At 38.1% G+C, this 19985-nt stretch overlaps 1 protein-coding gene across 3 annotated transcripts in view; it reads left to right on the top strand.

The window, feature by feature from the left end:
* Positions 1 to 7089, top strand: part of LOC5567037 (NADP-dependent malic enzyme) — a 63515-nt gene extending 56426 nt beyond the window's left edge. For all 3 annotated transcript variants that reach the window (XM_021846701.1, XM_021846696.1, XM_001651387.2), the window contains 2 exons: positions 4889 to 5822; positions 5887 to 7089. In XM_021846701.1, the coding sequence (XP_021702393.1) occupies positions 4889 to 5822; positions 5887 to 6566 (1614 nt within the window). In that variant the 3' untranslated portion in view covers positions 6567 to 7089. The remainder of the gene's footprint in view (positions 1 to 4888; positions 5823 to 5886) is intronic.
* The last annotated feature ends 12896 nt before the right edge of the window (positions 7090 to 19985 follow it).

The following is a 19985-nucleotide window of genomic DNA, read 5'->3' as shown; positions in this document are numbered from 1 at the left end:
TGAATTAGAACTAGAAAAAGAAAAGCTCTTTCCTCGGGTTTGGCGTCGTTATGTTGATGACATTTTTGCTGTAGTAAAAGAACGGTACTTATCCCAAACACTCGATCTACTCAATTCTCGTCACGATTCGATAAAATTCACTGTTGAAAAAGAGGTGGATGGTAAGCTCCCGTTCCTCGACTTGTTGATATCCAGAAAAGAGGACAATAAGGTGAAGTTTGGCATTTATCGCAAACCGGTATCAACAGACCGCTACATCACGTCGGATTCCAATCACCATGGATCCCAAAAACAAGCAGCCTTCCATTCGATGGTTCACCGACTGTACAACATCCCAATGGAAAAGAAAGAGTTTGAAGAAGAGAAGAATAGAATTCATGAATCTGCTGAGTTGAATGGTTATGACAAGGTGTTTGTGAATAAAATCCTACGCAAGCATGAGAGGAAGAAACACAGGCGAGCCGCGACTACTTTTGAAGCAGAGAGAGAGGATATCCGAAGGATTAGTTTACCATTCTACCCGAAGGTGACCAATGGGATTAAGAACACCCTTAAGCAACATGGCTTCCAGACAGTGTACAAGAGTACCAACACTCTTAAAGACCGTCTTTGTTGCTTGAAGGACAAAGTACCGAAGGAAGATTTGTCGGGGATCTACCAAATTCCGTGCAAAAGCTGTCCTGCGGTATACATCGGCCAAACTCGCCGAAAATTCAAAACGCGTTTGAGAGAACACAAGAATGCGGCTGAAAACGGCAGAACAAATGAGTCAAGCGTTGCAGTACATACGGTGGAACTCAATCATTCCGTAGACTGGGATAATGCGAAGCTCTTGAAACCTGTGAGGAAGACTTCGCATTTAAACGCTTGGGAATCAATGTACATCGCTACTGCTGAGCAACCATTGATGAACGAAGATGAAGCCCCAATAACATCACCCTTATTTTACCTGACCAGACGAAAAATCAAATGATTTTACCCCCCTACATTCGACGTGTACTTAGTCAAGTATGAAGCTGTATATGTGCGTTTTCCTTCTACAATCAGTTGGACATCGTCCTGATGATGGGCAGCATCAAGCCCGAAACCGGTCGTTAAAAAAAGGTAATTTATATGTCCTTTTAACGTTTGTAAGAACCATAAGTGTTGTGTCCTGTCTCGCGTCGCGTCGTGTGATTGTGATATAGTTCTTACGTTGCACAAAACCCAAAATAATTAGTCTAATCTTGATGTTAACATTTCTTTAGAAACAAAACTTGATATTGACAATGCTCTTGAAACTTTAACAAATTCCATTGTTGAAGCATTGCAATTCCAAAATGTGAAGTAAAATTTGAATCCGTGATTATAGACGATGATCTTAAACTCTTGATCCGTCATAAAAACGTGAGGAGAAGGCAATTTCAACGCACTCGCGATCCTGATATGAAAATTTTATGGCAGGATTTGCAGAAAGAAATCAAAAAACGTTTTGCACAATTAAGAAACAAAAATTTTGAAAATAAGATTTCTCAATTGGACTCTGGCTCTAAGCCCTTTTGGAAATTATCTAAAATCTTGAAAAAACCTCAGTAGCCAATACCGGCATTGAAAGAGGAAAACAAATTATTACTAACTAATTGCGGAAAACCTCAAAAACTTGCTATGCAGTTTGAAAGTGCGCACAATTTTAATTTAGGACTTACTAGTCCAATTGAAAATCAAGTTACTCAGGACTTTGAAAATATTCTCAATCAAGAGAACGTTTTCGAAAATGCCTGGGAGACTGATTTGTAAGAAGTGAGAACTATTATTAAAAAATTCAAAAATATGAAAGCTCCTGGCGATGATGGAATTTTCTACATCCTCATCAAGAAACTTCCAGAAAGTAGCTTATCATTTTTAGTTGGTATATTCAACAAATGTTTTCAATTAGCATATTTTCTTGACAAATGGAAACATGCTAAGGTTGTTCCAATTTCAAAACCAGACAAAACTCCTGCAGAAGTTTCTAGCTATCGTCCAATCTGTTTGCTTTCTTCCATCAGTAAACTTTTTGAAAAGGTTATTTTGAATAGAATGATGGCCCACATGAACGAAAATTCAATTTTTGCCAATGAACAGTTCGGATTCCGCCATGGACACGCGACCACTCATCAACTCTTACGTGTAACAAATTTGATCCGTTCCAACAAATCTGAAGGCTATTCTACTTGTCTTGCTCTTCTAGACATAGAAAAAGCATTCGACAGTGTTTGGCATGAAGGTTTGACCGTAAAATTGAGAGGGGTTCCAATAAATTGGTCAGATGAAGTTAAGTATCTAGGGCTCATGCTAGATAAGAATTTAACTTTCAAAAATCACATTGAGGGCATTCAAGCCAAATCTAACAAATATGTAAAATGTCTCTATCCACTTATTAATAGAAAATCAAAACTTTGTCTTAAGAACAAGCTTTTGATATTCAAACAAATTTTCAGGCCAGCCATGTTGTATGCTATACCAATATGGACCAGCTGTTGTAATACCAGGAAGAAAGCTCTGCAGAGAATTCAAAATAAAATTTTGAAAATGATTCTGAGGCTTCCTACCTGGTATAGTACCAATGAGTTACATAGAATATCCAATGTTGAAACATTGGAACAAATGTCAAATAAAATAATCAATAATTTCAGGCAAAAATCGTTACAATCTTCTACTGCCACGATTAATGCGTTATATGTTTAGGTTAAGTTAGGTTAAGTGTATTGAAAACGTTTTTTTTTTCTCTTATAAGCAGGTGAAATCAACTCACCTGTAAAAAATCTGAACTGCTACGGCAAATGAAATGTAATATGTTGTTAACAAAATTTTAATAAAATCTTAGATTTGTTTTACCAAATTAGGATGATAGTGTTGCCTAATAACACAGAACACCAAGATATAAGAAATAATGAATGTAATGTTTGGAATGATACTAATGAAGAAATTTAAAAAAAAAAAAAAAAAACAAAGTATGCTATTTTTTAACAGTTTTCGGTAAAAATCTTGCGGATTTTTTTTTCGAATTCCGTTGAAATAAGCTTTTTATGTTACATCTCACAGAAATATGCATGTGTCTTCTGAGATCTCTAGACTTCCGTGAAGGAATGTTTTAATGTTCTGTAAAGAGAACTCTTAATAAATGTGAAGATAAATCCTTAGAGGGTAAACAATGAAGTGGTCTTAAAAAACTTGTAAGAATAACCTAAGTTATTATCGCTTGAATATTTAGAGAAATGACTCTGGAAATTTCTATATCACTTATTGGCAGAATTTTCCTAGAATCAATCCATGTAGGAAATACCGGAGAAAATACTGTCAGAATCTTGAAAGTTTTTTGTTTTTTAGATAATATAAACTAAAATTTAAGTCTTCTTAGTAATGATTTTTCCAGATTTGAAGGTAGATTTTTTTTTTTAAATTTGTAAATATTCGTGCCAATTAAATTCATGATAAGATTCTTCACAGATTTCTTCTGAGATCGTGGATTTAATCAAATATGCAGTTAACTCTCCCATACTCGGTATCCTGTACCTCGATATCGAGTTAGAGAACCATAGTAAAAGTTGGTTTTCATGGCTACCTCGATGGTCCCTTGGATCGCAGTTACACTGGTTTTGTGTTCTGTAACTCGATACCTGCCTAACTCGATGGTCCCTTCAATATCGAGTAAGGGAGAGTTGACTGTAATTTACCTTCTTTGAGAAAAGAAAAAAACATCTGTGCACATCTCCACAAATCAGTGTTTATCATGATGATAATACTGATTACCATCCATCAGTTCTGCCACAGGGCGCCTGTCAACCATCTTCTCAAATGCGTCGCGATTAACACTGCATACGAGCATCAACGGAATGGGGTTTTAATTGACATCAATCTCTTGGTCCTGCCCTTTGGCGACACTTTGCCTCTGATTACAGGCTCTGCGCGCCACCGGACTTGACATGAGGACCTCCCAAGTTGCTGGCCAGCAGATCAGCTGGACACGTGTGAAGGTCTGGGAATCGGACTTGCGCCACCTGACCGGCCCTAGCAGCCTAGCAGGTCGCAGAAAACTGTTAATCGCTGCGCGCCACTAATCAATTTCAATCAAATTATAAATCAATTAACCACACGCAACCTGCTGGGGTTGAGAGTTGGGGCAAGAGACCAACGGTTTTGTTGTTCTACGAGATAAAGTTGGTCACATAATTCGTCAAGAATGCTTCAACCGCTGCCTTTAGGTCTATGTAACTGATTATAGTAATTCGATATGAATTGCGGTTAACGGTAAATGGTGATTGAATTTATCTTAGAAATCGCTAGCTTAGAACGTCTAGATGAAATTTCTGCAACGCATAATGACTTTATTATCGCTATTATCAACTCCTGGCCTCGAAGGTCTATGTGATCTTAAAATTACCAACTTCTAATTTGCTGTAGTCGCGAAAGGCAAAACATCAGACCTTTTACGTAAATGGTGCTTACAAGCAACTTAAGCAAACAAAGCGTGATTATCGTCATCGAAGTTCGCACTTTGCGCGGAAGTTGTGTCAGCAGGTTCAAACATACGATACCATCTTCATTATTCTGTTGCTTTTGGGTGACCGCTGCCAATGAATTTGAATTAGCAAGAACCCAGAAGTGTTCTTCAAAATATTCCATGCCTCACAAAGCAGTGCATTCACTCTCGTATGACACACTTCCATGATTCTGTGTAAACCCAGTCCAAACCGGTTCGTCGCGTCATTTCGATTTTATCGGATTGGCCTTGGTCACGGTCATTTCGATTGCGGATTTTCTCTTGCCTCTGTTTTGCTCATCTTTGTAGATAACGAAATTCGGTCAATATGTCGATCGTTGGATTTATGCAACACCTATTAATGTGCGATTCTTATTTCTCTTTCAGGGTTTGGCTTTTACCATTGAGGAACGTCAGGCGTTGGGTCTTCATGGTTTGCTACCGGCCACCGTACGTTCCGAGGAGGAGCAGGTCCAGCATTGCCTCACCTTGCTGAATCGTTATGAAAATGATTTGGACAAGTACATCTACCTGGTTGGCTTGTTGGATCGCAATGAGCGATTGTTCTACCGGGTGTTGTCGTCGGATATTGGAAACATGATGCCGCTGGTTTACACCCCAACGGTAGGATTGGCCTGTCAGAAGTACAGCATGATCTATCAACAGCCGAAGGGCATGTACATCACTATCAACGATAAGGGTCATGTTTATGATGTGCTGAAGAACTGGCCCGAAACGGACGTGCGTGCCATCTGTGTAACTGATGGCGAACGTATCCTGGGATTGGGAGATCTGGGTGCCAATGGTATGGGCATTCCTGTCGGCAAGCTCGCCCTCTACACGGCTTTGGCAGGAATTAAACCCCATCAGTGCTTACCCGTCACTCTGGATGTGGGAACCAACACCCAAAGCATTCTGGATGATCCTCTGTACGTTGGACTCCGACATAAGCGTGTGACCGGTGAGGCGTACGACGAATTCATTGAGGAATTCATGCAAGCTGCCGTGCGTCGCTTCGGTCGCAACTGCCTGATTCAGTTCGAAGACTTTGGAAACTCCAACGCTTTCCGGTTTTTGGACAAATACCGTGATAACTATTGTACCTTCAATGATGACATTCAGGGTACTGCTTCAGTTGCCGTTGCCGGTTTGCTTGCCTCGCTGCGTGTCACCAAGACAAAGCTGAGCGAAAACACGGTTCTGTTCCAAGGTGCCGGTGAAGCCGCTCTTGGTATTGCCGAGCTCTGCGTCATGGCTATGCGACAGGATGGAATGAGCGAAGAGGACGCCCGCAAACGAATTTGGTTGGTGGACAGCAAGGGTAAGTTCAATCTCATCTGCCACATCTATGTATCATCTCCACTCATAATTTGAATCATCCTCAGGTCTGATTGTTAAGGATCGTCCGAAGGGAGGTATCTCTGGCCATAAGCACCGATTTGCTCACGACCATGCCCCGGTCGATACATTGGCCGAAGCCGTCAAGGACATCAAACCAACCGTGATCATTGGCGCGGCTGCCATCGCGGGAGCCTTCACTCCAGAAATCATCCGCACCATGGCTGATCTGAACGAGCGCCCTATTATCTTTGCCCTGTCGAATCCCACAAGCAAAGCTGAATGCACGGCTGAACAAGCCTATGAACACACGGATGGCCGCTGTGTGTTTGCTTCAGGATCGCCTTTCCCACCCGTTACGTACAAGGGAAAAACTTATTACCCCGGTCAGGGCAACAACTCGTATATTTTCCCCGGAGTGGCCCTTGGAGTGATCTGCGCCGGAGCGGACACCATCCCCGAGGATATTTTCCTCATCTCCGCTCAACGCTTGGCCGAAATTGTCACCGAAGACGATCTGGAACGTGGCAGCTTGTACCCACCGCTGGAAACTATCCAGGATTGTTCCATCAAAATTGCCGTCCGTATTATGGAGTACGCTTACAAGTATGGCCTCGCATGCACAAAACCGGAACCAAGTGATAAGGAGGCATTCATCCGTGGTCAGATGTACGACCTCACCTACAAATCGGCCCTGCCTGTCATGTACCCATGGCCGAAGCTGTAAATGTCGACTGAAAGGTCGTGATTGTTTTGTACATTTTTTTTCGTTTTTAAACATGTCTTTCAATTACATTATTACACATTAAAAAGCAACGAATGATTTCATGCGGGTTTAAGGATTTCATGCTTTCAGGTTTTCTAAAAGAAAAAAATGAATTCTTTCTCTAAGAGATATTGCAATTTTATTTCAACTTTCATAGGCAATTTTTTTAGCTAAATTCTATGTGTGGAAAAACTCCGCATTTTTTATAAGTTGCTTTTGTTTTATTTTCTGTTAGCGCATATAAAACTGTCCGTGTCGATCAACTAATCAATGTGCTTGTCGGTAGGTATTCGTATTCTTACATCACCTTTTCATCAAAAATCATACAAACAAGAAGAAAAAAGTTTATAAATGTAATTTATTCGAACCAATATTATATAAGACAATGTTGATTTATAAATAGTATGTATGTATGATCAACAGCTAGCTGATGAATGGTACTACAAATCAATAAATGTAAGTGGCTATCGAGCTGGTGGAGAAACGTGTTGTTTAAAGGGAAAAGACAGAAAGAAAGCCAAGCCGAAGATAACACAGGGTAACAAAAAGATAACATTTGCGTGTCTCAAGGATCAAATAATGTGCCTGTAGTAAATTTGCAGTTTCTGAAATCGAGCTACAGGTAGTTTAAGTTGTATGTAATGCTGGTTTTATTATGTTTACATGAAATTTAACACCTCAGTTGCCACGCTATTGTATTTTGTGCAACACTGCTGAAATAACCTCTCTTTTCGTTCACAACAGCAGCGCTCACCGCGCGACGACTGGAAGGTTAAATTATGATTTATCAAACTTTATCAGTTATGAAAAAAGAAGTGAAATTCATTTATTTTGAATTTAACATTTTATTTTAAACTAGTGGTCCCGGCAAACTTCGTCTTGCCATCAAGTAGGCTGTTGAAAAATGCTATGGATCGTCCCATACAAAATGACAGTTCCGTTCTGTAGGATTTCACATAGCTAATAAAACAATGAATTAATATTTAATTATATAAACAGAAGCACTTGTTTATTCATTTTTTTTTTTATTTTTTTTTACACTCAATTACATTGTGGTGCGGGATTCCGACTGGAATCCTTGGGATTCCGACTGGAATCCTTGGGATTCCGACTGGAATTTTTGGGATTCCGACTGGAATTCCGTGGTTGGAATCCCAAGGATTCCGGGGTTGGAATCCCAAGGATTCCGGGGTTGGAATCCCAAGGATTCCGGGGTTGGAATCCCAAGAATGGTCAATCAATGGTTTTAGACCAAATAAATGAAAGAAATAATGCTATTTTTCAACTCGAAGATATGCAGAAGAATCATTCAGGTAGCAAATAAGCGTAAAAAAAATACAATTTAATAATTTGTTTTCAAAGCTAGTTAAGCTGAGGGTCTGGCTCTGTTCCATTAGGGACGTAACGTCAGGAAAAAGAAGAACAAGAAGAAGAATAAGTGTAACGGTAGCATTAAAATTCAACATGTTGAGTGCTATCAAGGTGAAAACTCATTCTACTACTTAAAACCAAAATGGCGTCAAAATCCAAGATGGCCGCCAGATTATTTCACTCAAAATAATATTCTTATTCTTCACTCGACTCAAATAAAACATCAAAGGTTGAAAAGTTTTTTCTTATTCCATTTTTTGGGTGTGCTAACGTAAGAACTTCCACTACGATCACATAAAAACGCGACGCGAGACGGAACACAACACTTATTGTTCTTACAAATAAAAAGGATATTAAAAATTACCTTTTTATGTCGACCGGTTTCGGGCTCGATGTTGCCCATCTACGGGACGATGTCCGACTGATTATTCAGATTCACAAACACATATTCATGCAGATTGCAGCATACGTCGAGTGGGGGGGGGGGGGGGTGTTTATTGCTAGGTCATCCATTTCGTCAAGTTGAAGAGGGGTGATGTTATTGGGGGGTCGTCCTCATTCATGAGAGGGCGATCAGCGGTAGCTATATACATAGACTCCCATGCGTTGAGGTGTGAAGCTTTTCGGACATTTTTTAGCAACTTAGCCTGTTGCCAATCGATGCTATGGTTTTGAGCTATAGTGTGGGCTGCTACACTGGATTCGTTCGGTCGTTCATGGTCCACTGCATTTTTATGTTCACGCAGGCGAACTTTGAACTTACGGCGGGTTTGGCCGATATGCACTGCAGGACAATTTTGACACGGGATTTCATATATTCCTGATTTTTCCTCAGCAGGAACCTTGTCCTTCAGATTACATAAATGATCCTTCAGTGTGTTGCCGCTTTTATACACCACATGAATACCGTGTTTCAAAGCCGCCTGAATAGGGTTTGTCATTTGGGGGTAAAACGGAAGACTTATCCTTTTTATTTCTTCTTTGTCAGGGTGAAGGGTTGTGGCAGTCTGTCTGTGCTTTTTTCGTTCATGTTTACGGAGGATTTTGTCAACGAAGTCTTTACCGTATCCATTCATTTCGGCTGCAGAGTGAATTCTTTTTCGTTCTGCCACAAAATCCTCTTTTTCCATCGGTATATTGAATAGCCGATGGGCCATGGAATGGAATGCTGCTTGTTTTTGAGCCCCGTAATGATTTGAATCCGATGTGATGTACCGATCCGTTGACGTGGGTTTTCGGTAAATCGCAAACTTTAGTTGATTGTCTGTTGTTTTGGAGACTAATAAATCTAAAAACGGGAGCTGGCCCTCGTTTTCTTTAAAAAATTTACGGTAGAGAAAGAAACCTCAACGCATGGGAGTCTATGTATATAGTGTATATAGCTACCGCTGATCGCCCTCTCATGAATGAAGACGACCCCCCAATAACATCACCCCTCTTCAACTTGACGAAATGGATGACCTAGCAATAAACACCCCCCCCCCCACTCGACGTATGCTGCAATCTGCATGAATATGTGTTTGTGAATCTGAATAATCAGTCGGACATCGTCCCGTAGATGGGCAACATCGAGCCCGAAACCGGTCGACATAAAAAGGTAATTTTTAATATCCTTTTTATTTGTAAGAACAACAAGCACAGACAAACAGACGTAACACTGACGAAATTTCCATCGACCACTCATTTAACGATCATTCCAAATTCGTTATGTTACAAATCTCACAACCAGAGACGCGCGCATCGTTTTTCTTCGTGATTGACGTTTCACACTACCGCCATCTGCCGGTCTTGTTGCACGAAACACCTGTTCGTGCAACAAGCTCACCAGATGATGATGGTGTAAACTGGGTGATGGATTTTGAAGAAATTTGTTCTAAGTGTTACGTCTGTTTGTCTGTGCAATAAGTGTTGTGTTCCGTCTCGCGTCGCGTTTTTATGTGATCGAAGTTTTTTCTTCTTGTACAAAAAAGATTTTTGTATTGATTGCACTCGCCATATACGTCAAAATCGTATAGCATGATTTAGAAAATCGTTCATTTGATAGGGTAAATACCATTGCTCACCTAGTTTCTGTAGCCCATCTTACGCAATTTTTCCTCAGCTTTCTGATGGCGATCTCAGAATTTAAAACTAGCGGTGCGCTAATGGTGAAAAAACGATTTTTCTAACAAAATTCAAGATGGTGGCCAAATTCAAAATGGCCGCCGAAATTTTTTTCGAGTTTAAATGAAAGCTACATCCTTTCTCTATACGATGCCACTAAGTTTGCTATGTGTTCCAAGCGAAATATGAGACATATCCCGCGAAGAAATATCCAAGATTTATAAAAAAATGGGCTTTTTCGCAAACTGTTCAGCTGGCTGGCGTATGAGGGGTCCACCAATTTGAGAAAACAGAAAGGACCACCCTTAAGTGTTATCGAAAATTAGCGATCAGTGATATAAAATTGGAATTCTAACGATGGGTGCCGATGGCGGCCTGGTTTCAGCGAGAATTGCTCAATGGTAAGCAAATTATGAAAGTTTCATTGATCCAAACATGTTTCAATCTCCTGAACTTTTTTTAGTATTCGTTTGGGTGTATGGATGGGACTCACTTGCGATTCACAGCAGTATATTGTCTATCAATTGATTGGCCATGGGTCATTATGTCATTTTCTACGCCACCAATTTTTACTACCGTTTCCATGTTTTACATTATACAGGGGGAAGCGTAAAATATTCAGCTTAATTTCCTTCATTCACTTTTCGTAAGATTCCTCCACTTTCAGTGAGCTCTTGAGATTCTCCCACATTTTTAAACGAATTTACTATAAGGTTACAATGAATTTAACATAAAAATCTCATAGGTTTTTTTTTCTTTCTTTCTTTTTCTTTCGGTTCAATATTTAGACAGTGACAATGAAAAAAGATAGTTCTGGTATTAACGAACATATCCATGCTGCAAAGATCTTTCAGTGACCTCAAGGAGCGGCGCTACAATACTTTTAAACGCTCTCAAAAATCCATTTTTGAACCGAATTTAGCTTTTTTTTCGCTCTAATGAAAAGGTATGAGACTAGAATATAGTTCTAAACAGTTTTTGTAAAATTGATCATGCTGTACACAAGGAATTGGTATACACCTAATGACCAGAATTTCATAAGCGCGTAGGCTCACATTTTTATTCTGATTCACTAGAGCATCAAGTCATGGACGATTGGTTTTGGCCATGTGATATAGGTTCTGGTAGATTTTTCCATAGCGATCTCTAGGAATATTTATAGCTGTGTAATCCCTGTAGATGTCTCTAGAAATTCAATATGAAGCTCAAATATGAGATTCTTTCATATTTTTCAGGGATTGCTTCAGAAATTCCTTCATGGATTCCTGCCCAAATTATTACGTCATTCGTCCAGGCATTTCTTCAAAGGATTCATGGAATTTATCGAGGAAGTATATTTCAAGCAATCAATTAGGAATTTTTGTGGAGATTCCTCCAGGAGTTTCTACAGTAATACCGCTTTTATAAATTCCAAGACTCCTCCTGGCATTATTTTCAAGACGACTCCTCCAGGCATTTTTCAAAAAACAGTTAGAAACCCATGAAAAAATTCTGGAATAATTGCTAGAATAAGGCGTAGGAATTTCTTGGAGGAATTCTTGAAGAATCTCTGAAATTTTTTTTTTAACTCCTGAAGAAATTCTTGGAGGAACACTTGATGACTTGCTACAAAGCAAAGCTACCCAGGTAACCAGTAAGCATTAAAATAAGCCACGCAGATAATAAGCGGGTCCCAGATAGCCGTAGCGGTAAACGCGCAGCTATTCAGCATGACCATGCTGAGGGTCGTGGGTTCGAATCCCACTGGTCGAGGATCTTTTCGTAAAGGAAATTTTCTCGATTCCCAGGGCATAGAGTATCATCGTACCTGCCACACGATATACACATGCAAAAATGGTCAACCGGCAAAGAAAGCTCTCAGTTAATAACTGTGGAAGTGCTCATAAGAACACTAATCTGAGAAGCAGGCTTTGTCCCAGTTGGGACGTAACGCCAAAAAGAAGAAGAAGAAGCCGCGCAGTAGACTGCTTTGAGCATGTTTACTGCTCCTTGCCCTAATAAAGAAGTTGGATTGCTTAGCTGCCTTTAATGGACAGAAGCAGTGCTTTTTAAAACCTCTCGGCTATTAATAAGCACTCAAAATGCACGGGATGTTTTCGAAACAGAGCAATCGAAATGCTTCTCTACTGCTGTGTTAATGTCATGAAGGAGGAGTACAGATGATATGTTATTGAAAAGACAACATCCTTTGTCTCTCCCCCTCTCTTACGGCATTACTTAGCCTTCTTTGTTTGTGTGGGCTGCTTTGACAATTTATTGAACCGATGCTATTGAGTGAAGGAGAAAGATGATCGTCATGACGAAATACGCCAGCACAATTAACCATTCTTTAATTGCAATAGGAAGAGGTATAGGATAACAGATATCACAAAGATAAAAATATACAATAAGCCGATGTTACAACTACGGGGAAACAAAATTATTCAACACCCGATACGATAAATTACCATTTAGTTTCGATTTTAAATGACTCAAGGGTGTATAAGGAAATTGAGACATAGATAGTTTGCGCATAGGTACACAACCAAAATTATTTAATGTAAATTAAACGTACCTTAAGTAGGCCATAATATCATTGCGCAGCATAAAATCTTATACAGCAGCTCCTGCAGCGTGATACATTGCCATCGGATGTCGATATTTCAACGGGTCATGGTTTCGAATCGCAATTAAAGATAAAGTAGCCAAAAAATACAGTTCAGAAGTATCGGCGTCAGCAACGATAAGAAGTGTGAGAAGATGGAAAATATTTTTGTTTTGGTTCTTCCTTCTCGGAGGCGTTACACTTTTTTGACAATCGAGTGCAACGTTCCTGAAGGTGTAGCATTAAAACAGCACGTTATTTCGCCAAAACCTGCATTGACAAAGCACTAATGGCAGCTATATGTTTAATAAGCATTTAATGCGTTGCTCTGAGGACACCTATAGTGCTGAATGGATGCTAGTTTAAGTGCTTGTTGGTTACTTGGGTATGCTGAAGGTGTCTGGGTCCGATTCCCGGTCGGTCCAGGATGTTTTCGTAATGGAAATTTCTTTGACTTCCCTGGGCATAGAGTATAATCGTATCTGCCACACGATATACAAATGCAAAAAATAGCAATTTGGCAAAGAAAGCTCTCAGTCAATAACTGTGGAAGTGCTCATAAGAACACTAAGCTGAGAAGCAGGCTCTGTCCCAGTGAGGACGTTAATGCCAAGAAGAAGTGATATTTTTGAAGCAATGGTTGGAGAAATCCCTAAACAAATTTCTAAAAGAATTATTGAAGGAAGCCATCTCTTAAGAAATTTTAGAAGGAGACCCATAAGGAATCCCTAAAAATTCTACTAGAGCCATTTATAAAGAAATCCTTCAATGAATTATTTAAATACTTGCAGGATATTTTAGAGGAATCCCAAAAGAAATTCATAGTAAAATCCGAAGAAGAAAATTTGTAGCATTAAAATAGAAACGACTCGAATAATTCCAAGCATAATTCTTAACCCTTCTACCGGCAGTTTCATCTTTTCACCATAAAACAATATTCAAATCGCGATAACTTTTATGGCTCACGAAATATGTGCAACTTTTTTCACAAATTCTCAAAAAACTTTTCTATTTTTGGATTCTTTGTCGGTATTGACCATTGGTCATCTAGTTTTGAATACATTTCGGTATTCCTTGGGGAACCGGCACATCCCATATAAAATTTCTTAGGCAGCCATTTTGTTTCTAGTCGATTTATCAAAAACAATAAAATGTGGACTGTGCAATGTTAGCTAATAAGGAGCTTCTCTGAAAAAATCAATCAAACCCTTCGAGAAATCCAAAAACCACAATATGATATTTTTTTAAGTTTTCAAGATCTTGTCACGGCCGGAGTTGTACCAAAAACATAAAACCTTATTACTCAAAAAACGGTTGCACCGATTTGTTTAATTTTTTCACAACAGACACTCGGGGATTTTTTTTTTTATTTCCGTACGGGTTTGGGCCGAAAGGTCTCAGATTTTCATGAAACTTTTTCCACAGGTAGGGCTCATCAATATATGAATAAAAAAATTGAGAAAAATTCAGGGTCGCCTATTTTTCCGGAAAACTCAGTTGGATTTTTTTTTGTTTTCCAGGGGAGAAAAGAAAAGACTCAAAATGGCACATTTGCACATTTTTTACAAAATTGGCCATAACTCAAATACGAAAAAAAAAGTACATTTCACAAATTTCAGCGATTAAAGCTTATGAAATTATCTTCTCAAAAATATTTTTTTGAAAATTTTCCACGAGTTGAAGCATAGTTTTTCCGGCTTTTCTTTACGAATTTTCTCAACGGTGGAAAATTTTGTGGAAAACTTTTTCCAGTTAACTTTTTTTTTATTCCAGAGAAAATTTGCTTTCATTTTCATAAAAAACTTTGTTTCTACGATGCTTCGTTCTTGAGTTGATTTTTTCAAAGTAAGTATTGTCAGAGAAAAACAAAAAAAAATCCAACTGAGTTTTCCGGGAAAATAAGCGACCCTGAATTTTTCTCAATTTTTTTTTATTCATATATTGATAAGCCCTGCCTGTGGAAAAAGTTTCATGAAAATCTGAAACCCTTCGGCCCACTTTGTACGGAAATAAAAATAAATCCCCACGTTCGTCAGAGTATAGTTTTGAAAAGCCAATACCCGCACATGAGGAAAATCTGTAACTTGAGATATTAACGTGGGTCATGGCTATGCGTCGGTCCTCCAATGAATTTAGGAATATCTCTGGATCCAGATGATCAATGATCAAAACCAATACAGATTATTAAAATAGAAGAGTTTCTTGAGACAAAGGATCATTCACATGCATTTTATGAAAAGCTTGGGCAGGATTGTCACAAAATCTTTAGCAGAATCTTTGGCAGGATCTGAGACATATTAGAGCATTCTTATAATCCTAGGTGTGCTTTTGACAGAATTCTGAGACAAAATTATTTATATAATCCTGGACTGCATTTGCTCAGATTCCAGAAAAAGATCACAGAACTTATCTTAGGAAAGATTCTGAAATGTTTTCTCAAAAAATCTTGCGCATGGTTTCCATTCAATCCTAGACAAGATTCTAGAAAGATTTCGATTTCACGAATGTGGATTTCATTGTACACTTCAAAAAATTGGCCCGCCTTCAAACACTGTTTCTGAGATTTGGTCCACGATTCATAGCATTCAGTGTTAGCTCACTTATCGATTTCACAGTAATATGAATTTACTTGAAACTAATCGAAAATTGTTAAAAGGCATAAATTATGAAAAGTTTGCAAAAAGTTACGAAATAATAATGGAAAAAAAATTTTTAAAACTTCCTATTTAAAAATTCTTTTACAAAATATGCATTATCTTGCAAGCTGCTTAAGTGTCTTTGAGAGCAACATTGTGTTCTGTAGATTCGTCATAATATCACTTGAAAGTTGTGCTCCAAACAGCAATAAAATCAACAACAAAAATCACTGATTACTCGGCGTTTGATTGAATTGAACGGTGACGACAGATGGGATAATCTTCAATAAGGATTTTCTGGTGATACACTTTACTCGCCCAATGTATAAAGTAGCTTCAACGAGAAAAAAAAACTCTATAAGTACCTCCAGGGTTTCTTTTATGGATATTTACTGAAATACTTCCAGAAATACCCACAAGGATTCCATCAGGAATATCATCAAGAATTCGTCCTGAAATACCTTCAAGGATTATTTCAGGAATCTTCAAAGATTCCTCCAGAAATCATATTCAGGAACTCTTTCTAGGATTTTTTTTAGGGATTTACTTAGAAATTTATCGAGAGGTTGCTGTAGCAACTTCTACAGGGATTCCTTCATGAATTCTTGCAAAACTTTTTCCCGAAAATTCTTCAGGAACACCTTCAAGAATGCCTCAAGGAATTCATTCTGTGATTCTTTTAAGGATACTCATAAGAATATCACCAGACATTTATTCAGAAATTCTTCCTGCTATTCTTACATAAATGTATCAAGATTCTTTCAGGAATATCGCCAAGGATTTTTCGTGGAATACCTACATGAACATCTCTACAAATATTTCAAAATATTCCTCGACGAATACTTCAAGAGATAGGGTAAGTGATCCATTAGTTGTGGGTGTTCCAATAGTTGCGGTAGTGCCATTATTACTGATTAGCCACAGAACCGACACTGCTAATCGACGTATTGGCTTGTTGGTACACGAGGTACTTAAAAACATCGTTCAAACTGCTTCAAAATTGATGAAATACCACCAAAACTGATAAAACTTTTCTCGCTTGTACCAATAGTTGTGGTAAAGTGTTCCTATAATGGAGGATCCCATACGAAACCAACAGATACCGCAACTATAGGAACACAAATTAAAAATATACCGCAACTAAACGAACAGTGTACGAATAGCGGAGACATTATTTTTCACTGACATGCCTGTTGGTTATTGCGATGAAATTATTTTTCTCATTAGGTAGAAGGGCGTTACTTTCCGTTACAACAATAATGTATACATTTACAGCACTTTTTGAATTTTTAGCAGTTACAGTATGCAAAAAAAGTTTATCCACCCCCAGTGGAAAATTAGATTTCTTCCAAAAATCCCACTTAAAATTAGAACACGGCTATTTGTTGTCCAGTTTCTTATTATTCAGGTAAAAACAAGTTCAATTCGTGCAAGTTCGATGTAAAAAAACAAATTCTCTTGCATTTGAGAGCTGATGTTAAAAATAAGTTAAAAAATTGCACAAAAAAAGTTTATCCACCCTTCTGACACACATAGTTTTAGTACTTTGTGTGGCCACCTTTGGCTTCAATAACTGCTCGGCATCGCCGGGGCATTGACTCAACAATCTTAGCAGTTGCTTCCGGGGTGATTTTATCCCATTCACTTGAGATTACCTGCCGCAATTGCCGGATGCTTGTTGGTTTTTGCTCCTGGACCTAAATCTTCAAGATTAACCAGAGATGTTCTATCGGATTAAGGTCGGATCTCCGTCTTGTTGAAACGTATATCTGTGTCTTAACTTAAGCTTTTGGGCAGACGCTGGTAGTTTTCGCTTCAAAATGTCCAAGTAAACCTCCTTGGTCATAATTCCATCGATAAACTCAAGTTCTCTCCAACGCCGGATGTAGCCATAGATCCCCACACCATGACTCTACCTGCAGAAAAAAAAATCAAAGTCACGCTCAGTTGGTTAAAAAATCAATGTTGGTAAAGTAACTCACCACCGCCATGCTTGACTGTAGGCCGCAAACACTCCTTTTTCAAACTTTCACCGGTTCGCCGCCATTTTCTTGTGATACCATCAGATCCAAATAGCATTACTTTCGTCTCATCTGACCAAATCACCTTATTCCAGTCATCACTGGTCCATGAAATGTGGTCCTTGGCCCAATTCAATCTTTTTTTGATATTTTTTGCGGACAACCATGGCTTCTTAAGTGCTACTCTGCCCTTAAGATCTTTCTTATGAAGACGATTTCGTACAGATTGTGATGTCAGCTGAATGGAAAACTCACTTTCAATTTGTTTCGCAATTTTCGGAGCTGATAGTCGCCGGTCCAGCTCCGCCTTCTTCACGATAGCTCTGTCAATTCGGCCAGTTGTCTTTGAAGGACGTCCCGATCGCTTAGCTGGCAAGATAGAACCACGCTTTTCGTACATCTGCACAATCCTAGCGACCGTATCTTTGTGGAGCTGCACAATTCCGGCAATATCACGGTAGCTTTTGCCAGTTTTGTGATGTTCAATAATCAAATTTCGGATGCTGATCGAAATTTGTGCTTTTTTGGGCATTTTGCAACAAAAAACCTCCAATTTTAACACGAAACTGAAATTTTGAGCACGAAAACTTCAAGAGCACAAAATGGATGCTAGACAAAATGTTTACATTCGAGAAAGTTGCAGAATACACACTAAAACTCTGTAATACACACATAAATCTTAGTATCCGATTGGGGGTGGATAAACTTTTTTTGCGTTATTTATTACACTTTTTCATAATTTATCACATACAATCTCAAAAAAATATATAAACGTTTTTTTTTTTATATTGCATTAAAACATTTTAGAAAATCTGAAGGAATTTCTGAAATTAAAAAAAAAATCCTGGTAGGAATCGTAGTTATAACTGAGCAATTTCTCTATTGTTGAAGAATTCTTTTTTGATGTTTTCAACATCAAGGCTGTTCAATATTCAAAAAATTAAAAAAAAAAACTACCTCCCATACCTTCAGCGTGAAAGTACAAACCGTCTGACAGTTATAGCGCCGGCATTATGCCGACAGCAACAATGTCTATCTTGTATCTACTATAATATCTGTTGTATACATTGATCTATTTTCAGATCTAATATATTGATAATAACAATGTTAGATAGTGATATGGAATACATCTTATTTCGACAGGAGCTGATCTTTCGATCATAACAACAATAACATATTTTGCTAGAATAAATGTGCTAACTGAGTACCGAATTCTGTTACAACTCTGTTGTAATCCACTGGTCGGGATGGTCAAGTTCAATTAAGGGTTCGGATGAATAATTTTCAACAATATAGAGTTTACAAATCTTTTTTTTTTTGTATTTATTGTATTGAATCAGATTCTTCATTGTCTTCTATATCGAATCTGTGAAACTGTAAATGATCGTATGTAGGTTCGTTTGTTATATTTTCATGTATCTCTTCATAAATATTTCCGTGTACTACATTTTCTGACAAAGGTTGCTCATAATAGAATGAACTGGTACGTGTCGTGATCGTTTCTCGAACGTTAATATTATTTGTGTCCTTTGGCAGTCTCCGATAAAATGGCTTAAATCGATTACGTCTATATTTATTGTACAGCATGAAGGCGACATGGGACATGAAAATTCCAACTGCAACCGTTGCAACGAGAATTTTACCTTTTGATGGAATGTGCAGTGGTTCAACGATGGTTTTAGAAGGGTGGGTTCGAATGAGACCTAATGGATGAAATGATGACACTGTAGATGTTGTCACAGATTCTATCGATTCGGACCTGACACTGCAAGGAAGTCCACGAATTGCTAATTGGTCATGCTTCACTGTATACTTGAATGTAGAGAAGTAATTTGGATCTTTTTCTATAATTTGAAGCAACCACAGACAATCGAATGAATTTTTATCAACTTGAATCGATATCAGCGCAGAATTCAAAACTAACAGTAATACGACTAACTGATTTCCTATCAAAACCAAGTTTTCAAGATGCTGAAGATCACTGAATGTGTCGTTATTCAGATAACTTATCATATTATAACTAAGATCTATTTTTCTTATGAGTTTACAATCGAGTATACTTGAGGCTGTAAATGTATTGAATTTATTTTTCGAAAGATTCAGTACTTGTAATGATGGAAGATAGCAAATTTTGAAACAAGATTCATTTATACAGTTTTGCTCGAAATCTAATGACTCGAGATAGATGAAGTTGCAAACTGATATGTTTACAACATTTGAACGTATCAAATTTACGTCATGAAATTGATGTGTTCTACTTCCATTCAAAATAATTTGAGAGCTCTTAAAACTATAAATATCTTGCCCACTAACAGACTGTGCATTCGGTGGTAAATTCGAAATCATTGATTGTAGATCTGAAACAAAAATGCTTTTCAAATTAATACGCTTTAACTTGTTCAACTTTATTAAATTCAACCCTACATTACATTCAATCAATGAAAGTTTTTGTAAATTTTCTAAAGAATCCATCATGTGCTCCTCAATATTTCCAAATTTCACATTTTTTAGTTTTACCAGTTCTACTTTACTCAAGCCTACAAAACTACCATTCGTTACCGACTCAACGTGCATGTTCTCAAGAATAAAAATTTTTAAGTTTGTAAATTTGTTGAATACACTCTTTTCGAATTCGTTGATGCAAAAATTACTTAATCTTAAACTG

This window comes from Aedes aegypti, chromosome 1 (assembly GCF_002204515.2).
Source record: "Aedes aegypti strain LVP_AGWG chromosome 1, AaegL5.0 Primary Assembly, whole genome shotgun sequence".
Lineage (NCBI taxonomy): Eukaryota > Metazoa > Arthropoda > Insecta > Diptera > Culicidae > Aedes > Aedes aegypti.
This window is presented reverse-complemented; position numbering and strand designations above follow the sequence as displayed.